We start from the raw sequence: 25,169 nt of genomic DNA, 5'->3' as shown, positions 1-25,169 counted from the left end.
TGCACTATATAATGATTATTAACCCGGCTAGTAGCAATAACATGTATATTTAACGCATATATTTTTATGATTCTAATAATTTTAATTAGCTTCCTGCTTATATTGTAAGTTTGAACCTAAATAACTGATGATCGGTACTGTTAAACGATTTTCTCAAATTGGCAAAGATAAACTATTTACAGTTATCACCAATTAAAGAGTAAAAATACTATTGATACAACTGCCATTCTTACAAAACCCATTTTGGTTCTTATTCAGTGGATTCCTGCACTCAAGCCGATCTGTTAATCTTTTGTGTCAGTTTAATAAACAACTTAACAATTACATTTGGCAATGAATACCCTTAACAGTTATCAGGTGAGTGTGAGCTCCCCCCCCCCCCCTTTTTTTTTTAATAAAAATTCTGATTGGATTCATTTCATCCCGTAGGAACATTCACTATCCCAAATGATATTAAATGGTTTCATTTAATAATTAAAACTGCTAACAAAATTCCTTAGTATTATTTTGGTTGTACAAAACTAGATTATGTTTTACATTAACAAATTTTTTGCAGTAGGTATGATATATCTCTGTAACCTCGTAACAGAACAATAAATTCTTATACAAAGTTTCAATATAATCATTAATTTTCTTAATCTAAACTTTCTCCTCATATTCAACTCGGCTTCCTTACACTTGAAAATCAAGGTTTATTGCATGTTTTTGTAGTAGAATCAGACCTGTATTTTTTACTTCACAGTAAGTTATACTTCATAACTGCCAACTTTTAACTATACATTTTATACGGAGATTGATCACACAAAATATAAAATATTCAGACTCATTCCTATAATTTAAGATTTGTTATTCTGTTTAAAGATCCAATAATTTTTGTGTCTTCTGAGTAATACAACTTTTATTAAATCTCAAATTAGGATTAGCTAGTAGCAAAGCACAGTGTAAATGATCGATAATAGTGAAAATTCTAAAACCGTAAAAGAATTACAAACCTATATAATTATATTGCATAGAATTTACAATGTTCCTCTTTTTATCTCCAGTAAAAGTAACTTTACAGTTTGCATCACATACACTCCTTCCATTTAAAACTAAGAACCTGCAACTTTCCATCATATTTGATAGAATTTTTTCTTTATTCTGTTTGATCTTGTGGCTTAAAAAAAATTCAAATTAAATAATTATAATATATTTCATTGTATGTTCTAGAATTTATATACATGTAAATAATTGGAATCATGTTTGAACTTGTTTAGTTTTTATTACTATCATTTGATAAACTGCTGTTACAAAAGCTATTTGCTTGTTTATTTATGTTTTTATTACATTCTTGTGAAGTTATTACATAAAATATATATTTGTGCTTGTTGCTATTATAAGATCTTTTCTTCAGTCTCGGTTGACAAGGTGCAGGACTGCTAGTCTTCCAAATACAATGAAATCTTGCTATTAGGGCTCTCCTAGTAGCATCAATATTTGTGCGTTTCTTCACATTCCTATTTAAGTAATGTATTTTAATTCTTCTGTTGCAGCAGATGTAATTCTACTCATCTCTGTAGTGGCAAAATTTCTTTGGCATCGTGATTATTTTTTCCAGTAATATTATTTTTGTTCATGGGACAAAAGTTAAATTTAATGAATACAATAATAGTAGGGATTTAATGTTGCATTAGAATAAAAATGTTCATCCTGTAATAAAGTATCACGATGGTGTATGGGTAATTATAATCCTGTCAGGTCGTGTTGGTCTTCTGTATAATAGATTGCAAAATTTAAATCAAAATATTCAGCTTTTTAATATATTGTGTTATGTTTCACTCTCTTTTGAAATGACAGTTCAGATTCCAAATAGGTCTTTAGCCTGTTCATTTATAGTGGTTGGCCTATTTATATTTTTGGATGGAAATATCTTATAGAATCTGAATTATTCTATGGATTCCAATCCTTAATGAAGTTGTAAGCTTTAGTCTTATGACTGTAACTAACTTGTTGGCTTATTTCATACTCTTCAGAAATTTAGTCTTTCTTTAATCTGAGGTTAACAAACTTCTTTCTTTTCTGTATATGCGAATAAAGAAAGAAGCTGCAGTTCTTGATTTAGTAATGTTTAAATAGTTTTTTTTTTTGGAATTTGTGATGTATCTAGTTTGAGGCTGTTTACTTTGACTGTGAATTAGGAAAGATAATGTATATTATGTATTTCTTTTTGTAATTTTTTTGTGAATATTATGTTTTATGTGTGTTTTTTATAATGCTGTATTATACACAGAATATTTTACTTAAAACTATATTACTGATAGACAAAATTTTTTTTTTAATGTTTCTCTAAGTGTAATACCATCTCTTTAATTGCTTTTTTACATAAATTACAGATCTCTAAATACAATTTTTCTATCACCCTTAGTTTTAAATAGATTATACTTTTAAAAAAATTAATGGAAAATATAGTTAAAATCTGTAAAATTTATAATTTTGCATGGCTATATCTGTGTTGTGTTAGAATGATTTTGCTGATGCTTTTCTTTTATAAATAGCCTCAGGCACATCCCGTATTAATGTCCAACAGTAATTGGCTAGCATGTTAGTATTCCATTTCCCTTTAGTGAGTGGCTTTCTATCACTGAAATGTCTGTGGAAATGTTCACCGTGTTCATCACTTACATCTCCAAGGTTGTCCGTGAAAAAATCCAATGTGAGTGGAGTAAATGTATTTCCAAGACATATTACATCCCATAGCTCTATATGAAGTAAGAAGTTGATTAACAATATAGTGGTAATTGTCGGATTTTTGTTTGCCGAGAAAATTTTTGCAAATGTCCTTAAATGAAGTCCAAGCTGTGCTTTCTACATTAATTAACATCGAGTTAAATATATCATCTTTAACCAACTCTCTTATTTGAAGACCAACAAATATTCCTTCTTTAATTTTTCCTTCACTTACATTCTGAAATTTCTGCCTGATGTACAAAAATCCGGACTATCCTTCATTACTTTTATAAAATTTTTCATTAGTCCTAGCTTGATATGGTGAGAGGGTAAAAATATTTTTTTGGGTTCAGTTAAGGGCTCATGAGTAATATTTTTCCCATTTGGAGTTATGTTGTGTCGTTTCTTCCACTCTTTGGTAACGTAATGTTTATCCTTAGCTCCGCTGACTCGTCTACAAAAAAAAACAAATGGACTTACATATAGTGTAACTGCATGCGTAACAAAACAGCTATAACTTTCAAATCACCACATATGTTCCAGCTATGTTTTTTATAATTTATTTTTTCAAGAACGTCTCATCACATCGTATGTCTCTCTCAAACTAATATCATAAGAAATTAGTATCAAAGGATATTTGTTACCGTTACCGCAGGATTTCATTGCATATAACATTTTTTTAATTATGCATGTACATATATTATAGTATAGTGTTGATTTTTTTCTACACAGTACTGCTGCCACAAAATATTCTACATTTAAGTTTATGAACGTATAGTAATTTTGTAATTTATTTTGAAGGAATATATAATCTTATATGAACTTTTCATACTGAAAAGTTCCTAATGTTTTGCATAGATTGTGTATTTTGGTATGTTTGTTGGCATATAGAATACTTATAATTACTCAGATTACTCTTGTTTTGAAGTTTGTTTCTTTATACCATACTAATAACCTCTTTGTTGGTAATGCAATTTTTATGTACATATCTTTCCTTTCTACACTGGTTATTTTTGTTTTTGCATCTTTAATTATCTGTTTTCTATAATAAAAAATATAGTTGAAAACATTTAACAAATGTATTGTCCTAATTTCTCTGATTACTTAATTATGGTTGGGCTTCAGATTTTTATGTTAGGTGGATATTGTTAAAGAATTTAAATATCAGGTCAGTCCAAAAATATTTATTTTCAGATAACCCACTAATTTAATCAAATCTGTTTTTAACTGTGCATGTTGCAAGATCTTAGTTATTTTGTTTTACTAGATTTGCTATTTCTAACTTAGTTAAGTATTTATTTATTGATTAGTTTTTCTTTCTTATTTATTAAGTATTTCTATTATTTTATATTTATTGTTAATTGTGTAAATTATTATTGATTATTAAATAATTCTTGACATTAATGTATTGATACAGGATTTGAGCAGGCATCAAGAGCTGTTCATTCAGGTAACCAAAGTAGTTCATTTCCTGATCTTCTTAATGCCGATCAGGCCACACCAAATGGAGGAAGTACTTCTGGTTCAACTATTTCTGTCCATCAGAATGCTTCGCTTCCACTTTATATGGTTGCTCAGGCACAATCTCAAAACAGTGGTGGAGTTTATCAATCAGCTCAGCTTTTCCAAACAGACCAACAGCCGTCAAGTGCACCTGTAAGTAATTCTGTACTTAACGTAATTTTCCTTTATTATGTTTTTTCCATAATTCATTCATAGAATTAGGTAATTTGAAAATGACAATCTATAGTTTTGTAGGAATCAGTGCTATATCCCATTTATGTGGGTATTAATTTCATTCATTCTGTGACATTCCTCTCTACATTCCTCTTATTTAGTCTTTAAGATATTTTGAAAAGTATAAATATTTAAGTTTTAATAACATAATATTTAAAAAAGTATAACGTTTTTTATATTCGTATTAAGTTTATATTAATGATTTTGGAGTTAACTTTTATAAATTGTAACATGAATCAGGATTATTTCTTTGATATTACTGAGTACAATTTGTATTTAGAAAATAATATTATTAGTAATACTGGGCTCTGAGTAAGTCTAAGAAATAATAGTCCTTATGATCTGAAGGTTTGGCAAACCATAAAATATTTAAGAAATAGCATCCTAGAAATTAAAGTATGTGATGTAAAATACCTGAGGTCTAATGTATATATAGTTAACTGTCCTGTTTGTGTAAGTAGGTCGCGAACATTAAAAACACTAAGTGCAGTTTTCTTGCATGTTTGCAATTATTATTGGTTAATGAATATTGCAATTGATGCCATTTAAAATGTAATAAACAAAAATAATTCCTATTTTTATTTATTGAAATATAGTAGTAAATGCCAGAATAATTCTTGAAATAAAAAAAGTGCTTATATTCTGCTATCTAAACAGAATTTGGTGGTTAAAGCTTCACATCTAGATTTCATGTTAAGTTTATAAATAAACTGTTTAAGTAAAAAATCAGTTTGATTGTAATTAATTATCAATAATGAATTTTTATTTAATAAAATAACACTTGTGCATAGCAATCAGAATTTTAATGTGGAAGACTGAATTTAGCTACATTATAAAAAAAAACCTTGAACCATTTAAATCTAAAAAAAAAAATTATTTCTTGTTTCATGGAAGAAATGTGATTTGAATTAAAAATAAGTTCTTTTTTATTTTTCATATTAATAAAATCTTTTGTTTTATAATCCAGAATATGTTATAGAAATATCAGTGAGATATTTAAAAATATCTGTTCTGTATTGTCACATCTTACTGGGGTTACACTGGAACCAGTACAGAATAGAATACTCTGAACATTATCAGCTCTATTTTTTTTAAACCATTATTTATTGTAGTTCACCTATTTATAAAGAAAATTCTATTGGTTTTTCCAATTTTCATCTTTATTTCTTGTAATTCTTAACTGGTAATATATTGAACTATGTAATTTTTTTGTAATTTTGAATGAAAGTTAGTAATTATTATTACGTTTTTTTATTTTTTATTTTATCTAAAGCCTCTTAATCTGAAGTTAATGAATTAATGAAAAATTAGGTAGATCATTTGACATCCTAATTTGAAGCACCGTCTGGATATGGCTGTTGAGGTAAATCTCAGAAAAAATTCAGACTTATTTACTAAATCTAAAACATTGAAATCTATTACAAAGATTGTAAGTCTAGTTGATTTGTTGGAGAATTGTGACAAATACATCTTATTCAGAATTTTTAAGCTGTATTGTAATAGAGTTACTCTGAGTAAGTTTGTTGTGCGAACTATGCATCTTTTAATGAGTTAATAAACATTAACAAGTTGTTATATTTTTGTATAAATTAAGTCGGACTTAAGTTGTGTGAATATTTCAGTGAGATTGTCAGTGATTTAATAAAAAAATTTAATCCGTATTTTCCCCTGTATGATGTATCTGTAGTCTTAATGAATAAGGTACATTTGGTTATTTATTGAGTTAGCAGTGATTTTTAAATATAGTAATCCATCACTATTTGTGGGTTTGGCGTTCGTGGTTTTAACTTACTCGTGGTTGCCTCTCCCAGTTTTCTAAAGAGTGAATTTTACTGGTTAAACTGCAAACAAATTTAAAAATTATACAAATAATTTACCAGTTTTATGGAAAACAAAACAATAAGCGTGGGTAACAGCATCTCTTTTTATTGAGTGGTTTCATATTTTTGCAAAACATGATGAACTTTGTCTGAAAACAAAGTCTTTGCCATTTAAAATTCTTGTTTTAATTTATAATGCTCTAGGACATCCAGAAGAAATAAGATTTTTGTTTCCTAATGTAGAAGTAGTATTTTTGCCACCAAATATGTCAGCTCTAGTTCAACCTTTGGATTAAGGGATCATCGCTGCTTTCTAAATCTATTATCTATGGTGAACTTTTAGCGAATTGATAAGTGAAACAGAGGTGGATAATTCATTGATTGTGAGTTGGTGGTGGAAAAATTACACCATTGTAGATTCCATTGGAAACATTAAGCCGTCAGTTGATGAAATAAATCATCAATGATCAATGCACAGTGGCTGAGTTTGTGCCCAACATTGTTAAGAAAAAATTAAAATTGAAAATACAAAGAAAACAAAACTGCTGCTTTTTACCTATTCCTGAAGATGAAGAAAAAAGAAGTTAGAAGTGAATTACTAAACTTAAAATCTGTAAACTAAATCTTTTGTCCAGCTAGGCAGTTAATGAAGGTTTCTGTAACTGATCCTTTTCTAGAGCAGTCAATAAATTTTAAATGCCAGTATGAAACAGCATTAGCACCATAGAACTAAAAACAAAGAAAAATTTAGAGTTTTTTTTTAAAAGAATAAAGTAAGTTAACGTAGGTCTACATTATGTTGTTAAAACATTCTCTTCTTAGTGTTTAGTGTTTACGGTTTTTCATTGTTCAAAATTAAAATAAAAACATGAGGTGAATAAAGATAGAATACTGTACTGTACGTAATTTAAAAATATTTATTTATATTTATTACTCATACATTAGCATATAGTATGTTTAGCATATAGCAGTACATAGTTTTTAAATAAGTACTTTAGTGTATAAAATTGATATTCGGGTTTTTTAAGAATGTAATCCCCTTTTTGCCATATAAATTTGGTTTTGGTATTCACGGTTTTGTTATTCGCACTATTTACACGGAGTGGAACCCCTGCGAATAGCAAGGGATTACTGTAGTGTGAATTAGCATTTCATTACTGTTTGATTCATGTTATTTTTGGTTGATGAATATAGAGCATATATAAAAATAAGAAAACATCTGGAGTGTGTAATTTCTTCATAGTTGATAACTTTTACAAAGATTTTCTTTCATTGGATCTTTTGTTTTAAAAAAAATTGGAGTTTGTCACTTATAAAAACAAACTCATGATTAATGTTACTAACTACTTTAAAATATATATATATTTAATTAATATCAAATGAAACTTAAACCTTCAAAACACAGTAAACAGATAAGTAAACTTAACTAAATTATTACTAAGAAATGATTTTCATGGGATCCCACATCTTCAGTTTGTATCTAATTCTATAATTATACTAAAAATAATTGTTTTTTAAAAATTAGAATTTAGAAATTGCTGAAATTGTTACTGTGTGTAATCTTGAATTTAGTTATGGATGAACACGTAACTCTACTGCCCAGTACTGGACGCTAGATTCCAGTACTGGGATTTCTATACTTATACTAGATTCTTATTTCACACATCTTGAGTCACAATGAGTATGATCTTCATTACAGAGAATGTGGAATCCTGCGAAAGTACTTATTGAAAAATTGAGGTAAGATATGTCTTTACGTCTTATCTAATATTCTGTACTTAGGTGGCTTTTTTATTATTATTATTTTTTATGACCACATAGGATCAGTTTAGTCAGTCCATTATCCTTTCTTTTCCTGTTTAGCCTCCGGTAACTACCGTTTAGATAATACTTCAGAGGATGAATGAGGATGATATGTATGAGTGTAAATGAAGTGTAGTCTTGTACATTCTCAGTTCGACCATTCCTGAGATGTGTGGTTAATTGAAACCCAACCACCAAAGAACACCGGTATCCACGATCTAGTATTCAAATCCATGTAAAAATAACTGGCTTTACTAGGACTTGAACGCTGGAACTCTCGGCTTCCAAATCAGCTGATTTGGGAAGACGCGTTCACCACTAGACCAACCCGGTGGGTCAGTCAGTCCATTATCCAAGTCTCTTCAATGAAACTGTTTGGACCGAGAGGTCCTTCCCGTACTTTTTTGTATGTTCCGATATTTTTACCCTTTCTAGTTTGTTGAAAAGGGTTCGTGTTTTGAATTTTCCTGTGAGTATGAAGCGAGTGTTTTTGTTCTTTATTTTCTTATTTCATTTTATCTTATCTGTGGTGTCTTCTGGTGTAAGGTCAATTTCCTTCAGATCCTCTCTTATTTCTCTAATCCATCTGCATCCTGCCTTGGTGTTTTTTTAGTCGAGATTGTACTGTACTAGCTGTTTCAGAAGTCTTGAATTTTGTATCTTCATGATATGTCTAAATAATCCTAGTCTCCATTTATTCATGGTATCAGTGATGGGTTTTAACTCTGTACACGACTTTGTTGGACACACTCCACCAATGCCTGCCTTTCTGGTACTTTTTATTGATGATGCAGGTTCTTTCAGTTTTTTGGAGTTTGTCTGGCTTTGGTCATTCAGGTGGAACAGTACTTCTGCTGCATAAGTGGCATCTGGTTTTATAACTTTGTTGGAATGTTTTATTTTTGTGTTTATTGATAGGCATTTTTTATTGTAAGTGTACCAGGTTAATTTTTTAGCTTTAGCTAGTTTGGTTCTTATTTGGATCAAAGTTTTTTCTTTTAGGTTTTTTTGTTATTATTTCTCGAGGTATTTAAACTGGGTTACTGTTTTGATTTTATTACAGTTTATGTTTACTTCTTTTAATTGTATTGGTTTTTGGGGCATAATTTCTGTCTTTTTGAATGGTTTTTTGACGCCAATTTTATTTGCAATGTTTTGAAGTTCTAATATCTTTGATTTAGTTTCAACAGTGTCATTTCCTAACATTGCCAAGTCGTCGGTGAAACCAAGATAGTCTGTTTTGATTTTTTGGCTTATTTTTACTTTTGGAGGGCATTTTTTGAGTCATTCCCTCGTTAACATTTCTGAATAATAGCAGTGAGAGCTCATTGCCTTGGTGCAGTCCTATTTTGATCTCAAATGGTTCTGAGAGCTTGCCTCTGAATTTTACCTTTGACTTAGTGTTTGTGAGGGTCAGTTTTATCTTGTTTTTAATTTTGTATGTAGTCTGAGGTGTCTCAGAATTTTTTGGTAGGGATTCTCTGGTTGCAGTCATAAGCTTTCTTGAAATTTACAAATGTTATCACCATGTTTCCATTTATTTTCCTGTTGTAATCGATTGATTATTAGCTTGAGACTCATGATCTAGTCTTGACAGCTCTTTCAGGTTCTGAAACCTCTGTAGTATTCTCCTAGTTCTTTCTCGAATTGTGAACCCATCCTGTTGAGGATGAAAGAATTTTGTATGTTGTATCTAGGAGTGAGATTCCTCTGTAATTGTTAGGGTCTTTTTTGCTCCCTTTTTTGTATAGCAGATGGATGAGGGCTGTCATCCATTATTCTAGTAGTTCTTTTTTTAACCAGATGTTGACAAACTATAGATGAAGGGCAGTTTTTGCTGATCTTCCTGCATGTTTCCAGATCTCTACAAAAGTCTGATCTCCTGTTACTTTTTTATTCATCTCACCCAGTGCTTAGTAGACTTCTTTTATTTTGTGTCTTCTTTTATTTATGGGAGGGTTGATGTTTTCTGGTGGTGTTTGTGTTGAAGTTTAGGAGTTCAGTTGGCTCTTTGCAATTTAGGAGTTTTTAAAAATATTTAGCTAGGATTTCTGTGTTGTCTTTATTGTTATGGACCAGTTTACCATTTTCATTCTTTATTAGTTGGGTTGGGGGTTCGTATTTTTGGAGCTTATTTTTTAAAGTTCTGTAGTATTCTCTCGACTGTGTTTTATTGAATTCTTCTTCTGTTGACCTTAGTGTGTCTTGTGATGTTGTCTTGTTATTCTCCTTATAGTTTGGGTGGTTTCTTTTCTTTTACTAGATTTTGGAAGAATGTTTCTGATTTTTGGGATTGGTGAAATAGCCATGCTTGATGTCTTTTCTCCACTGTTTTGTCACATTCACTGTTCTAACATTGATTTTTTTATGGGATTTTATTGGGGCTAATTCTGCGATTTGTTTAAGGTTGTTGACTAGATCTTCAAGTTTATCCGTGATCGTTATCATGATCAAATAAACTGCTTAGTTGGTTTATTTAATAGATTTTTTCCCCTGAATAGTTCATGTTGGAACATGTTAGATTATTTTTCTTTTTTTTAGATCTTTTTTCTGTTTTTTTTTTTTTTTTTGACTGCCCAGTACAGTACATCTTCATTCTTTCTGATATTTCTTTCCTTTGTTTTTCAGAAAGTTCACCTCTGTTTTTTTTTATGTTTTGGCGCTTTCTGGAATATTTTATTTTCATCTTTTAATGTTCTGCATAAAATTTCAATTTCTTTTATAATTTCTTCAGTTCTTTTAGGTCTTCTTGGACCTGTGTGAACCATTTGCCTTCAGATTTTTTACTTAAGAAGAAATCAAAAATTTGTTTTTATCAATCTACTGTTATTCATTCTAAATAATTGGGAGTAAAATCAATTCGTGTTTTCCTTATTGTTTCGTACAGTTTTAACATTTTTGTATGAAGTTTGTTATTTGGAATTAATTTTACCTGATTATTTTGAAATTTAGGTACTAAAATTTGTTGTATAATTTTTCTTTCTTTTTTTTCCATAGATTTTCTATTAGACCTTTGTTGCAATCTTAGGGTTTCTGCCAGATGGAGTGCTTCCAGCTTTATCACAGTTTTATAGAGTAAAAATTTTAAGTTCCATGATAAAGACTGTTTGTTACATGTGTTTTTTGTTAGCTGGAAAGCTAATCCAATTTTATTAGCTTTAACTTTTTTCTTTTCTTTAACTTTTTTTCTTTTTTTTTTTCTAAGTTTTTTATCTAAAGAATTCAAACTGATCTGTTCTCCAAGATATATGAGATTATCCACTTTTTGTATTTTTTTATTATTTATATAAGGAAGTTCGGACAGTTTTATCATTAGTCAAAATTTTTGTTTTCTCAAACGCGATGGTTAGTCCCACTTTAGCAGCTTGCTTTTTTTTGAATTCTCTAATTTGTTGTTCAACTTCATTCCAGTTTTTAGCTAATAATGCCATATCATCAGCAAAAGCTAAATAAATAGTTAATCTATTGTCCTTTAGCTCCAAGGCTTATTTCACTATTTTTGTCTAAATTTTTTTTCCATTTTCTAACTATCTTTTCAAGAGCACAGTTAAAAAGTAGTAGAGAAAGTCCATTTCCTTATCTCATACCGATTTCAATGGGAAAATGATTTGATAATTTTCCCAGTGATTTTATTTTAAGATTATGTGTTAGTTAAAGTTTCTTTGATTAAGTTTGTCATCTTGTTATCTAAATCTAATTCTATTAATGCTGAAAAAAGTAATGTTCTACCTACTGAATCATGCGCTTTTTGAAAATCAATAGAAGTTATAACATGCATTCATTTTTGACATTTACAATGTGCCATAGTATTTTTGAAATTAGATATTTGCTCTGTGCAAGATCTATTTTTCTTAAATTGATCCAATTGTGAATCCAGTTGAAGTTTTTTTTTGAAAGTCAAATAATCCATCAACATATTGACCACTGTGCTTTGGTGATTAAGTTTCAGTTAATATTGAATATATATATAAAATTAATGTCTAATATTACTAAATATTATATATCTTTATTAGTAATTTTAATGTTTATTATGTTTCAGGAAAAAATGAAGAAACTTCCATTACTTTCAAAGTCAGCTATACTTAAAATTTTAGGTGATGCAGTTAGATCATATACAACTATTGCCAAGCTGATTACAGAATATGCGTATTCAGCCAATGAGGTTGAAATGATTAAAGAGGTGAGGGCTTATTTTTGTTATATATGGACTAAAGGTTTTCTATTGTCAGAACCTTCTTGATGCTATTTTATTAACTGAATGAAATATTAATTCTTTATCTAAATGTAGTATTTTTAAATTTTCTTTGTTATTTCTTAACAAATTCTTGTATTTATATATCTTTTGTTTTTAGAATGAGAATTAGTATTAGCATAATTTTTCACCTTTTTCCTGTCATATTGCATAATATAATCTACTTTCTGAATAAACTGTTTTTCTTTAGCAATTTTTTTTTATGCAAGTGGTGAATAGCCCTTGTTTGATTGCTTCTTATTTTCATTATTATTACGTAGGGCGTAGTATATTATTTGTCTTATGTGCAGCTGATAGAAATCATGAAATGCTATAGTAGTAATTAAATCCCCAAGTTTTTGGTGTAGAAGCCAACATATATTCTTGAAAGAGAATATTAATGTATGACCTATTTAGACCTGCAAATTCAAACAGAAATAAATCTATACTATGTGCATATTAATGTGGAAACAAATTTTGTTTGCTTCTTTCGACATTGTCTACATTGCTTGATCATATGTACTTTCTTATTAATTTGACACCACCCCTTTTCTTGTTTATTTAACAATTGAGATGTTAAGAAAAAAAGTATTATACAAATTTATAAATTATTTTACTATTTTGAACTGCTATAAACGCATCCTTAGTTAAAATTGTAATGATATATTTAAAGAAAACCTTAATCAAAACTTTATCAAGAAAATCAAAGTTTACTTGACACATTTGATAAATTTGCAGCAATCATTTTTATATAAGCTTTACACATGTTGTAAATTTTGGTCCCATTTATTCTTGTTACAAACCTGCAGTCAACAGATTTGTATGAGGAATTTTCTTTTGCGGTGATTAAAAGATAGCTTCACTGCAAATTTCAATCAGTTTGTCACTTTTTGTTAATACAATTGGCATACTGATTTTTTAATGGAAAAAAAAAATGAACAGATACATTAAAAAACAAAAGTGTCAATATGCTTTGTAGCTTCTTGACTTATTTTTCATTAATTATTTTTCTTAAATAATTATATATTCATTAATATACTGCATGGCTACTAATTATATGAACTAATTGTTATATTAGTAATTAAGAATAATTATTTTTTTAAATCATTGGTTTTAGGATTGCAGCGCAATTGCATTTGTTTTGGACCATCTTATGCCTACCAGAGATGGAATGACTGATCATGAATTACCAAATATGGCTAGGGGCCTCATTGCTGCACTGTCTTCGTGCAACCATTCACCAGATGCACAATTAACGCTAGTATCTGAGGTATTTTAAATGATTATATTCATACTTATTTATGATGTTTCATAGTTATTATTTTTATGAAACTGTGAAAATTAAAATTCATATTATTATTATTATTATTATTATAGTATATATACATGCTTATTTTATTTATTTTATTAAAAATATGAAAATTAATTAAAATTAACATTAAAAATTAAATTGTAACATTTTTTACATATGTAAAAATATGATGTCAAGGCGTAAAATCAAATTAAATTTATAAACCAAAAATTAAAATTAAAATCAAATAAAACTAATTTTAAGTAAAGCAGTTGATGCATGTTGTCCATTTAACTTACTTTACTGTACTCTGAAGAATTGATTTAAAAAAATAATATATACATATATATATATATATATTTTTTTTTTTTTAAACTGTTGACAAATATTTTATACCTAAAAGATAGTTTTCTTAAGGTTTCACCTTGGTGAAAATTATAACGTAATTTAGAAGCAAAGTGACTTTTACTAAATGGTAAACTTCTTAACCATTTATGTTCTTACTAAGAAGGTTAACTTCTACTAATTGCATTGTGGGAACCATTCACTTTCTTACTAAGAAGGTTAATTTCTTAGTTAAGAAATCCCACATTGCAGTGTGGGATATACTACTAATGGAGATTTTTTTTATTGACTGCTTGTGTTTAAATCTTTGATCACAGTTTAATATATGTCTGAGTAATAATACTGAGATGTGTTTTTAGAGTAAGGTTCATTTTAAATTTGCCATTTTTATATGTGATGAAGACAGATTCTGCTTGTGTAGATTAGTTATTTCAAACAATAGTAAGCTGTTAGCAACAATAGTTAGGTCATTTTGTTATTAGTTGTTTATATTCATCCATTTGTAATGAATGGTACAATTTCTGATCCTGGATAGTTTGAAATGTGAGGAGTGATCTGATTTTTGATCAGGGAAAAACTATGGTTGAAATTCACAGGCAAATTTGTGATGTTTACAGGATGAATGTTATGAGTTAAGATAGCTAAAGTAACACATTGGTGCTGTTCATAATGAAGAACATAGCATCCTGCAAGTGATAATGGATGATTTGATTGAAAAAGATGATGAAAAAAATTTAAGAAAACCTTGTCATAAAAACTTGAAAAGAGAAAATTGAAACACAAATAAAGAACAAGCTATGTGTTGACTAAATATGTGATAAAGTGTGAAGATTGGAAGGTAAAAACAATTCTGTTAGCTGTAAGTAGGTAACATTAAACAAAGTTACCTATTAGTGATGTAGGCACATCCTGAAATTTACAAGTGATTCCTGAAGATATGATTGGATTCCAAATTTTGCTGTAACCATTAAGTGTTGAATGAGATGACAAAACTTTTATAAATGAAGGGTGTTGAATCTTCATGCTGTGTAGGTTTACAAGGTTATAGGAAAATAAAATTTTATAAATACAGCAAAATTTTCAATTTCTTAATGCTGTACATGTTAAAGATTAGGGATTATACAAAGGTAATGTATTATCAGTTACTAATTATGTATATGTATTTGTATAATTGTATTAAATATTTTACATATTAACAGCTGGTCATAACAAATTTAATCCTGAAGATATTTTTTTTATTTTAAATAGGTAAAATCAGCTTTGTCTCGCACCTTAGCAATGCCTGAGTCAAGTCGAAAACATCAACACATTCAAGATCTTGTTGGTATTGTGACTATTATGATTGAAAACTGCCCTCCTGTACCGATAAATACTTTAACTTCTGCTTTGAAGTTAAGTCAGTTCAGGTTAGTTGTATTATTTTTTGTAGTGTGAACATAGGAATGGGGGGATTATCACATGACTTGTTGCATTAGTATACATTATTAAAATGATAATTTAAAAAAAAAATACATAAAATAGTAGAGCTTATGATGAAAATTGTTAGGATGTGGCAGCGAAATAGAACGTTTTTGAAATCATTAAAGAAAGCCAGTTGTTTTAGTCGTAAATGGTTAACTAACATAATTTTAAACAAAAGCATGCCATTTGTGCTTATTTTATAGTATTTTTGTCTTAAAAATTACATGATCCAAGTGCTTCCTCTTATTGTGAGCACACTTTGCCTGGCTTTAAAATTTTTGTGTTAACAGTTTCACCTTTTTTGCGTATACTTTTTAAAATAAAAATTTAATTTTTAAGCTAGCCCCAGAGGAAGTGGACGTGTCTGGTGACCAAGAAGATCTTGGGATGTTGCTGCTGCATCACCATTTTAAAATCAGCCTGATCTTACATACCTGTTTTCAGTTTTTTCAAGTAATTTCTATATTGATGGCAGACATTTTAAAATCTAAGTCTAAACACTTTCCTTCTGTGTAGAATATAATTCATCTTATTCCGTTGTGCAGTACAAGTCAGTGTATGTCATAATGAGTACTTTATATACTCTTCTTCTGAGAATAAAATTGGTTAACTTACAGTAATCAAATTTATATAGTTGTGTTTGAATTGCATTACTTAGTAAATGGTGTCCTATTCTGTTGTAATTTATCCCCCATAGAGTAGGGAAAGTATATAGTACATTATTTTACAACAGAGGGGATATGATAATTTTTTTCTTTATTTTTTCTATTTATTATGTGTGATATATAGTACTTAGATCAAGAAGCAATAGTAATAGTAGCTTTCTCTGAAGTTATGGTGTTTGTTATTAAGTCAGTCCTTGTTGTAGATTTAGTGATAGTGTTTCTAGCAGAACTGAACATTAGCATTCAATAGACTCTGCTTGCCAATGTGCAGCTATATGTTTGGCTGGTCATCGTAAGAATGACTATGCCAGTTTAAATAGTGATTTTATCTTGTGTGAGGTTGCATACAAACATTACGGTTATGGCACTTTATATACAGTAGCGTGCAAATTAATCCTAACAGAATTTCATTTGTTTATTTCTAATTTGTGGCTACACTGCTTGATCACACCCATTCTTCAAGTTGTCTGTGTAATGTGAGGTTATTGGTTTTTTTTTTTTATTTAGCAATTTCCATGTTATAAATAAAATTTTATAAAAGCTATTATATTTTTTATTATAAAATCATATTTTTGTATTTTTTTTGTTGCGTCTTGAATATATAACAAAACTCCAAGAAAGTGTTTGAAAATTCTTTCTCTTTTCGAGCCTACGAGTATGCCACGACTGATAGCTTCTTAGTGTGTTGTTGGATTAGAGACAGTGAATGCTATTCTAAAAGAAATTAAGGAAACTGGTCCTTTTTCAAAGGAAAGGTAAATGTGGCCGTGAAAGGAAAACTACTCCAACATAAGATTGGTTATTAGTGAGAAAAAGTAAACTTGATCCAAAATTATTTGCTGTTGATTTAAATTAAGAATTAGCAACCAGTGGAACAGATATACATGTCAGCTGTTAGATGCCGACTTCTCTCAGATGGACAGAAAGCTCATTGGCCAGCTAATAAGTAGCTTTTAACTCCAGCAGGGTGCAAAAAAAGGCTCTTGTGCGCCCAAAGCACATGCTAACTGGACTGAAGAATGCTGGAAAAATGTTATGTTTTCAGAGAAGTTGCATTTTTATATTCAGGGACAAAGGGTTTTATTCGTTAGAAAAGTATCAGATGAAAATACATCACTGACTCATCTAACAATGAAACATCCCTAGAAAAAAAGGAAGTTTTTTGGGGTTGTTTCATATTTGAAGGCCCTTGTTCATTATTTCAAGTAGATGGTATGTTGAAAAGTAATGAATATATCAAGATTCTGAAGGAAAGGGTTGTGACACAACTTCAAAACAAATTCCTACAAAGCAATCTTGTCTAAGTGTTCTGTCAACATTTGGCGCAATGCCATACTGCCAAAAAAGTGTAAAAATGTTTTGAAGAATGAAACATTAAAATGCTTCCGTGGCCAGGCAACTCCCCAAAGACTTAAACCCAATTGGAGAATCTTTGGCAATAGTAAAAAAAAAACTTAAAAATGAATTGCTTCATTAAATTTGATCTGATTAAAGCAGTAATATCGGTATGGTTTCATAATGAAATCAAAAAAATGTGTAGTGCTCTTGTTGAATCAATGCCGAATTGTGTTCTTTTATTAAGAATAAAGGATATATTAATTACTAGATATTCACAAATTGTATAATTTTTTTTCTAAAGTTACTTTTTATTGAATAACACCTGTGTTCACATTAATGTAGATATTTTGTAACCTTTATCGGTAATTTATTTTTATTATAATTTATATTTTTTAATGATTTGTTGCTACAGATATATACACTTACATATTAGTATATTCGACCTGTGAATACAAGTAGTTAGGGATTAACTAAACTTGACATAGTTGTTGTAAGAATGAATCATATATAAACGGTAATTTTTTAAAATAAATTTATTGATTAATAATATACACAATTCCTAACTTCATTTCTCTATATAGTCTCCTGCATGATCTACAGACTTTTCCCAACGATTTGAAAGATTGAATATGTCTTCTTCATAAAAAGTTGGAGGACAAATTGTCAACTCATTGCGCACGTGCTCCTTGATGTCTTCATTGTTTTTAAATCGTTCCCCTCCAAGTGATTCTTTCAAGGGCACAAACAAAAAACAGTCACAGAGGGGAAAATCTGGACTGTAGAGAGAGTGGTCGAGAGTTTCCCAGTGCATTTTTTCCAATTTATACCTTGTCAAAATTGTGGTGTACAGCGTGGCATCTTGAAGAAGGATGACATCTCTGATGGCCATAGTCAGTCTTTTGACTGCAGCAGTTGGCAATAGGCAATAGTAAGCTGCATTCATCGTAGTTGATTGTGGGGAAAATCAATGAGTAAAACTTCCCTTGAGTAAAAGAAACCAAGAACCTTTTCGGCTGACAGACAGGTTTTGGCCTTCACTGGGAAACTTTCATCCTTCCTTAACCATTCCTTACTCGCCATTTTTGACTCTGGATTGTAATGATGGACCCTGGATTGAAAATCCAGAGGTAAAAGAAAATCCCTTGGTAAAAGAAACCAAGAACCTTTTCGGCTGACAGACAGGTTTTGGCCTTCACTGGGAAACTTTCATCCTTCCTTAACCATTCCTTACTCGCCATTTTTGACTCTGGATTGTAATGATGCATTCATCGTAGTTGATTGTGGGGAAAATCAATGAGTAAAACTTCCCTTGAGTAAAAGAAACCAAGAACCTTTTCGGCTGACAGACAGGTTTTGGCCTTCACTGGGAAACTTTCATCCTTCCTTAACCATTCCTTACTCGCCATTTTTGACTCTGGATTGTAATGATGGACCCTTGTCTCATCATATATGACAATGTGTTTCAAAAAATCATCCCCTTTTTGCTGAAATCGATTTAGAAGTCTTACTGATCTCTTACCCGACCTGTTTTTGATTTTCGGTCAGCAACCTTGGAACCCATTGAGCACTAATTTTTCTAAAACCAAGATAATCAGTGATAATGGATTGAGCACTCCCATAGCTGATACCCCTTCTGACGTGATTTCTTCGACAGTGAACTGGTGATCACCTTTGATAAGCTCTTGAACTGCACGGATGTTGTCAACTGCGAACTTTACATTGGGCGTCGATCATGGATTTCGCTTTTTATACTTTCTCGTCCGCCTTTAAATTGTCTGGTCGATGTTTACACTCTGTTATGGGACATTGCAGTATCTCCAAACTGTACCTCTGAACGAGTTAAAATTTCTGTGGATTTAACACCTTCATTAGTTAAAAATGTTATGATTATACATTGTGCAACAGATGACGGAATTTCTTGCTCGCTCATGGCTGTACTGATGACAGAACAGAGCGCAGGAGCTAACCAAGTTTTTTTTTTATGGGAAAATGTTGTCCCATTATCATCGTCTGAAAGTAAAGAATTTAAAATATAAAAAACAAAAATAAAAAATTAAACACAAAAATTTAAAGAAATTTAAAAAAATTTAAACTAATATATTAAAAAAAAAGTAAAAGAAAGAAACTTACAACTACTATCACAGATAACTAATAAATTAGTTACAACTATTATTATAGACAAAATCTTTAAAATATATATATATAAAACTAATATAAAATAGTAAAATAGTAAAACAATTTAAATATCTAGGGGAAATAATAACTTATAATTTAAATGAAAAAGTGACATGGCAAAACAGGACAAATAAAATGATTAAATCCCAAAAATTAACTTGGTCAACATATAACAAAAAATGCCTTTCTGCTAAAACAAAACTTAAACATTATAAAACTGTAGTACAGCCAGAAGTCACCTACGGAAGCGAGACCCTTTTCAAAATCACTCAGAAAAACCGAATTGAAAAAATTCTGAAAATAGAGAGGAGAATTGTCAGAACGTGTATCAATAAAAAACACCAAAAAGAAGGCCAATGGTGGATTGTGCCAAATGAGGTGGTGTATCGAGAAATAGAGCCTGTTACTGATACTATGCGGAAAAAAAGAATTTCTTTCTTCGGTCATCTCATAAGGACACCGCAAACAAGACTGTCAAGAAATATCATTGAAAAGCTCTGGTTCCAAAAGCTAGAAGTAGGATGGATCAAAGAAATTAGAGAAGATATGAAAGAATTGGGAATTTCCCTGACTGACCTACAGAATAAAACTGGAAAAATTACAAAGCTAAAAGATAAAAGCATTAGATTTAAACAAAAGACAGACAAACGACAAAATACAACGAAGAGGGTGTTTACGGATGAAGAAAAGAAAGCAAGATCTGAACGGATGAAGAAATACTGGGCAGCTCGAAAGAGTAAAATAACATGCTTTTCTCAGAAAAGATCCAACTAAAGTTGACTTAAGTGGTCCCATGTTGGCCGTAAAAGCATAATAATAATAATAATAAAAAACTAATATAAAATAAAAATAAATTTAACAAAGTCCAAGAGGAGTATAAAGAGCTCCTTCTCGGATAACAAAAAGATTAGATTTATCATAAAATTTATAACAGGTATAAAATGAAAACAGTTGTAACAACAATAACATTAAATATTATGTAAAATACTACTTCGTCAAAGAGCTGGTTTCCCTTCTCTAACACACCGAACATTAATCCCCCCCACTCAGTCATCCAGCTTGGAACTGCTTGCTGCTTAGAATAGCAAAATAACTGTTTAAATTTGATTCACCCTTGTACATTGAAGATTACATTAAGTGTAACTCGATAGAAATAAAATTATGTATTAAAATTATTGTTAATTATATTTTCTTGTGAAAATACTATTAAAGTGTTGAATTTTAAAAAAATTTTATATATATATATTTTTTTTTTAGTGTTAATAATATGGTACGATTCATGATGAGAAAGGGTATTATAACTGATCTTTCAAGAATTCCACACAGTCTTGACCTTTCCAGCCCAAAAATGGCAGCTACAATGAATGCAGTTCTTAAGCCATTAGAGTCATTGTCGCGAATTATGAGCTGTCCTTCATCAGTAGCTACAGCAGCAGCTGCAAAATTAAAAGCTAAACGAAGTGTCACTATGCCTGCTACTGATGAACCACCTAGTACTCAAACAGGTAAAATATCTTTTAAAAAAATAAATACTGAAACATTTACAATATTGAGCTGATTGACTACCCAGTTATCCAGATCAGGATATTATGGCAGTTTCAGTTTTATCAAATCCTGTCAAGTGTTGTGGGTTGTGATAAACTCAGGAGATGTATATATTTGTGTATGTTGAAATCTGTATGTGTGTGTACACATGCTTAAAAGCAAACTATTATTTCTTTAAGGCTATGTTCCAAAGTGCATAGGTCATTACCAATTTTTGCTTTACTTATCCCCGGCATGCCCCAGAAATGTTCTTAGCACTTATTTTCGTGACTCATATTGCATCATTTAGAGGATAGGTTCCTGGTTTTACTGAGATTTTTGATTTTTGAAATGTTATTCTAAAACATTGAAAAATAACTATTGTAAAAGTTTATTTGGAATCTTTTCTGTTTTTAATGTCTGTTATTGGTTATAATCATTAAACTAGCAATTCAGCAATTGATGACAAATCTTAACAGTTGTGAAGCACAGTAAGAGCCTAAAGGTCTGAAAATTTAACACAACTTTTAAACAAGGCCAATAAGCTTATTTAATTTTTAATAGTACTAGTTGTTGGAGAATTCTTTAACACCTTTGATGTGTTATTAGAAAAAAGTAATAGTCCTATTAATGAATGTTTTGGCTTTCTTTAACAGGTAACTCATAAAGTTTCCCTTGGATAATACTAGATTGCACTGTGTTTGTATATGTAACTGCATACATGAATCTCCAGATGAAAATACAATGTGTAAAGTGGTTCATTAAAACAAAATCAGATACAGAAGCTCCATGCAATTTTAGAACTCTATAATTTAGAGACACCCTCTAGAACTAATATTTGTTCATGGCATGATAAATTTAAAGAAACTGGCAGTGTTGAACATAAGAAGGGTGCAGGCAGGCCTAGAACATCGGATGAAAAAATGGAGACCATTCATCAGTCTTTTGTTCTCAGCCCTGGGAAGCCAACTCTGATTGCAGTTTGCAAGTTAAATTATCCCGTGAACTACCATTCACTATGTTTTGAAGAAACAATTATAACTGCATCCTTATAAATTACTAACATTGCAGCTCGTTACACCACAAGATCACAGTGCTAGGAAGGAATTTGATGTAGAAATGATTGAAAAAATTAATAAAAAATTATGATTGTTACCATAAAAAAGTTATGTTGTCAGACGAGGCTACATTTCATGCATCTGGAAAAGTGAACACTCAGAACGTTCAAATCTGAGATCAGAGAATCTACATGTTATACGTGACGATATTACAGATAGCCCAAAAATTACTGTTTGGTGCAGATTGCTTCATGATCGTGTGATAGGACCTTTTTTCTTTGCGGTAACAGCAGTTAACAGGAATATGTATCTGGTTTTGTTTACCTTCTGCTTGAAGAGTTACAACCTGAAATCATATTCCAGCAAGATGGAGAGCTGCCAGACTGGGATTTATTAGTGTGTATTTCTTAACAACATTTCCAAAACGCTGGATTGGGCATGATGGACTGATTGCTTGGCCACCTCGATCACTAGATGTAACTTCATGTGATTTTTCTCTGTGGGGGTTTCATCAAGGATAACGTATGCAAAATTTGTGTGATGAATACTGATTACCTTAAGGAAAGTTAACTCATCACAACTCATAGATGTGGATATGTTACTGCAAACATGGCATGAAATTGATTACTGGTTGAATATTTTGTAAATTATTAATGTTGCTCGCATTGAATGTCTGATTACAGGTTTAAAAAAAAAAAACTTAGTTTTATTGTTTTTAAATTCATAAAACCTGTTCTTGTACCTTCATAAATAAATTTACTCAATATCAAAGTTGTTTAGATAATTCTCAGACACCCAGTGTATTTGCCTAGTTGTTCAAAACAAAAATAATAATAAGAAAATTTATTCCTTCTTTTTCAAAAATAAAGCCATTCATTTTATGGTTATTGTCCAGAAATACTTTTGTGAGGTAATTGCATTTACACATATTTAATTTATACATTTTGATTTTAACAATCAGATATCTTCCCAAAGTCATACTGCAATGGATTTATGCCTCCATTTGATCTTATCTATCTGTACACCTTAAGTAGTAGTCATATATTAGATACTTAAAAGTTTTCTATAGCTAAAGGTAAATCAGTTGGTTTTTTTTTTACTCTGTAGGAAAAGAAAATAGTATTGTGTGAAGTTATTGTCCTCAATTTTTTATTTATAATATACTTTCTTATGTTTCAGGTACAAGTGTCTCGGAGCCGACTAATGCACAGGGAGAAGAAACAGTTGAAGATGCTGATAATACTGAACATGATGTTTCAGCAGCTGTTGATATATGCTCTGAAGAACCTATTAACCCTCCAGATGATGCTGATGAAGCAGATGCAGATGAAATGATAGAACATCTTATTGATAGGTTGGATATTATATAATGTTATCTTTCTGTAGTTGTTATTGTAACTGTGATGCATGTTTGTATAGAGTGTTATAGTAAAGGGCATGAATCTTGAAGCTTAACACTGTGTCAACTGAATCTGATCCAGCTAACATTCTATTACCCATTTAACCTAATATATGGCTTGCTATAGAACTGTCTGTATATTTATACACTACACAAAATTAGCACTAATATTTATTATTATCATTGTAATTTCATTCATGTTAATATTAATCATTTTAAGAATTAATATTAAATATTAATTATGTAATTAATTCATTTTTAATTGATAATGTATAATTATATATCTTATAAAAAAAAATCTTCTTTTTTTTATAAAATAAGTATTTTGTTGATCCAGTAATAAATTAAATGAAGTGTTACTAACTCGTGTAGTTATCTCATATAGTTGAGGTTTCAGCATAGTAGATGAGAATGGAATGCCGTAATTACATAACCTGCCTTTCATCCAGAGTTCCTGGGTTCGAATTCTGGTCAGGCATGGCATTTTCACATGGTAGAAAATGTTATTTCATCTCATCCTCTGAAGCAATACCTAACAGTAGTCTATAAAAAAGAAACTTCCTGAAATCCTATTGAATCTTTCAACCACCAGAAATTTTGGAATGGTGGGCAACTGTTTTTCTTCGAGATAAAATTCATTTGCGGTTCTCACTACACACATGTTAAAATCATCTAGGTCTGTTACCAGTTTGTTGCAGATTTTATTTTTTCTTGTACTGAAAGAAGTAGAAACCTCTGATGGGTTTTCTGGTATTTTTTTTAAAAGCTCCGTTTTTTGTTTTTTTTTTTTGAATTTGTGATTGTGATATTTTACTTGAAGATGCTGTTCTTCAGACTTTTCAATTGTAATAATATACTTCTCTCATTTCCTGACTTTCTAAATTTACTTGCTTCTTTTATGAATTTATACACATTAGTGATTTAATTCTTGAGCTTGCTGACTTAATTTTTTTGTGAGTTGTAGTGAATTTAAGTTCATTCATCCTGCTTGCAACTGGAGATTAAATAAAAATTTAACCTATACTTTTTTACACACACTACTATAAATCAAGAAAAGCAAAACACGGTGCTGGTAAAATGCACTCAATAGATGAACAAAAATGACTGAACATTATTTTACACTTTTAACTTTAATATATTCTATAAATAGAATAAATTTAATATTTTTTATTTTGTATGTAATGCTGCTATTGATGTATATGTTTGTTAGTCAACTAATTACAATGATCCATTTATTTCAATAACTGATACTCACAAAATTGTTTCATTTAAAAGGATTTGTTGACTTTTTACATTTATTAATTTTGTCAATGCATACATCATTTGTAAGTTTTAATCGCTGGGCCATAAAATATAATTTTGATTTAGAAATGCCTATAACATTTTCAAATAATAATTACAAGTGAAGTAATTCAAGGTAATTATATTCTAGTTGTAATTAATATTATAAAATAAAGTATTAAATTATACTTAACATCAATTTGGGATTTGTTAAATACATTTAATTTTAATGTAAATTGTAAAATGATTGAGATTAAATCATGAACAGGTTTAGTTTTCAGTTTTGAAAGCACAGATAGTAAAAATATTTGTAAAATCATTGATATACAACATAT

General features: G+C 29.9%; 1 protein-coding gene across 7 annotated transcripts in view; it reads left to right on the top strand.

The window, feature by feature from the left end:
- Positions 1 to 25,169, top strand: part of HUWE1 (HECT, UBA and WWE domain containing E3 ubiquitin protein ligase 1) — a 299,081-nt gene that overhangs the window by 173,800 nt on the left and 100,112 nt on the right. For all 7 annotated transcript variants that reach the window (XM_075363006.1, XM_075363009.1, XM_075363005.1 and 4 more), the window contains 6 exons: positions 4,124 to 4,362; positions 12,106 to 12,246; positions 13,415 to 13,567; positions 15,182 to 15,339; positions 20,830 to 21,077; positions 23,334 to 23,508. In XM_075363006.1, coding sequence (XP_075219121.1) covers positions 4,124 to 4,362; positions 12,106 to 12,246; positions 13,415 to 13,567; positions 15,182 to 15,339; positions 20,830 to 21,077; positions 23,334 to 23,508 — 1,114 coding nt within the window. The remainder of the gene's footprint in view (positions 1 to 4,123; positions 4,363 to 12,105; positions 12,247 to 13,414; positions 13,568 to 15,181; positions 15,340 to 20,829; positions 21,078 to 23,333; positions 23,509 to 25,169) is intronic.

This window comes from Lycorma delicatula, chromosome 4 (genome assembly GCF_047948215.1).
Source record: "Lycorma delicatula isolate Av1 chromosome 4, ASM4794821v1, whole genome shotgun sequence".
NCBI classification, from domain to species: Eukaryota; Metazoa; Arthropoda; class Insecta; order Hemiptera; family Fulgoridae; genus Lycorma; species Lycorma delicatula.
The sequence above is the reverse complement of the archived record's forward strand: the minus strand, read 5'-3'. Positions and strand labels throughout refer to the sequence as shown.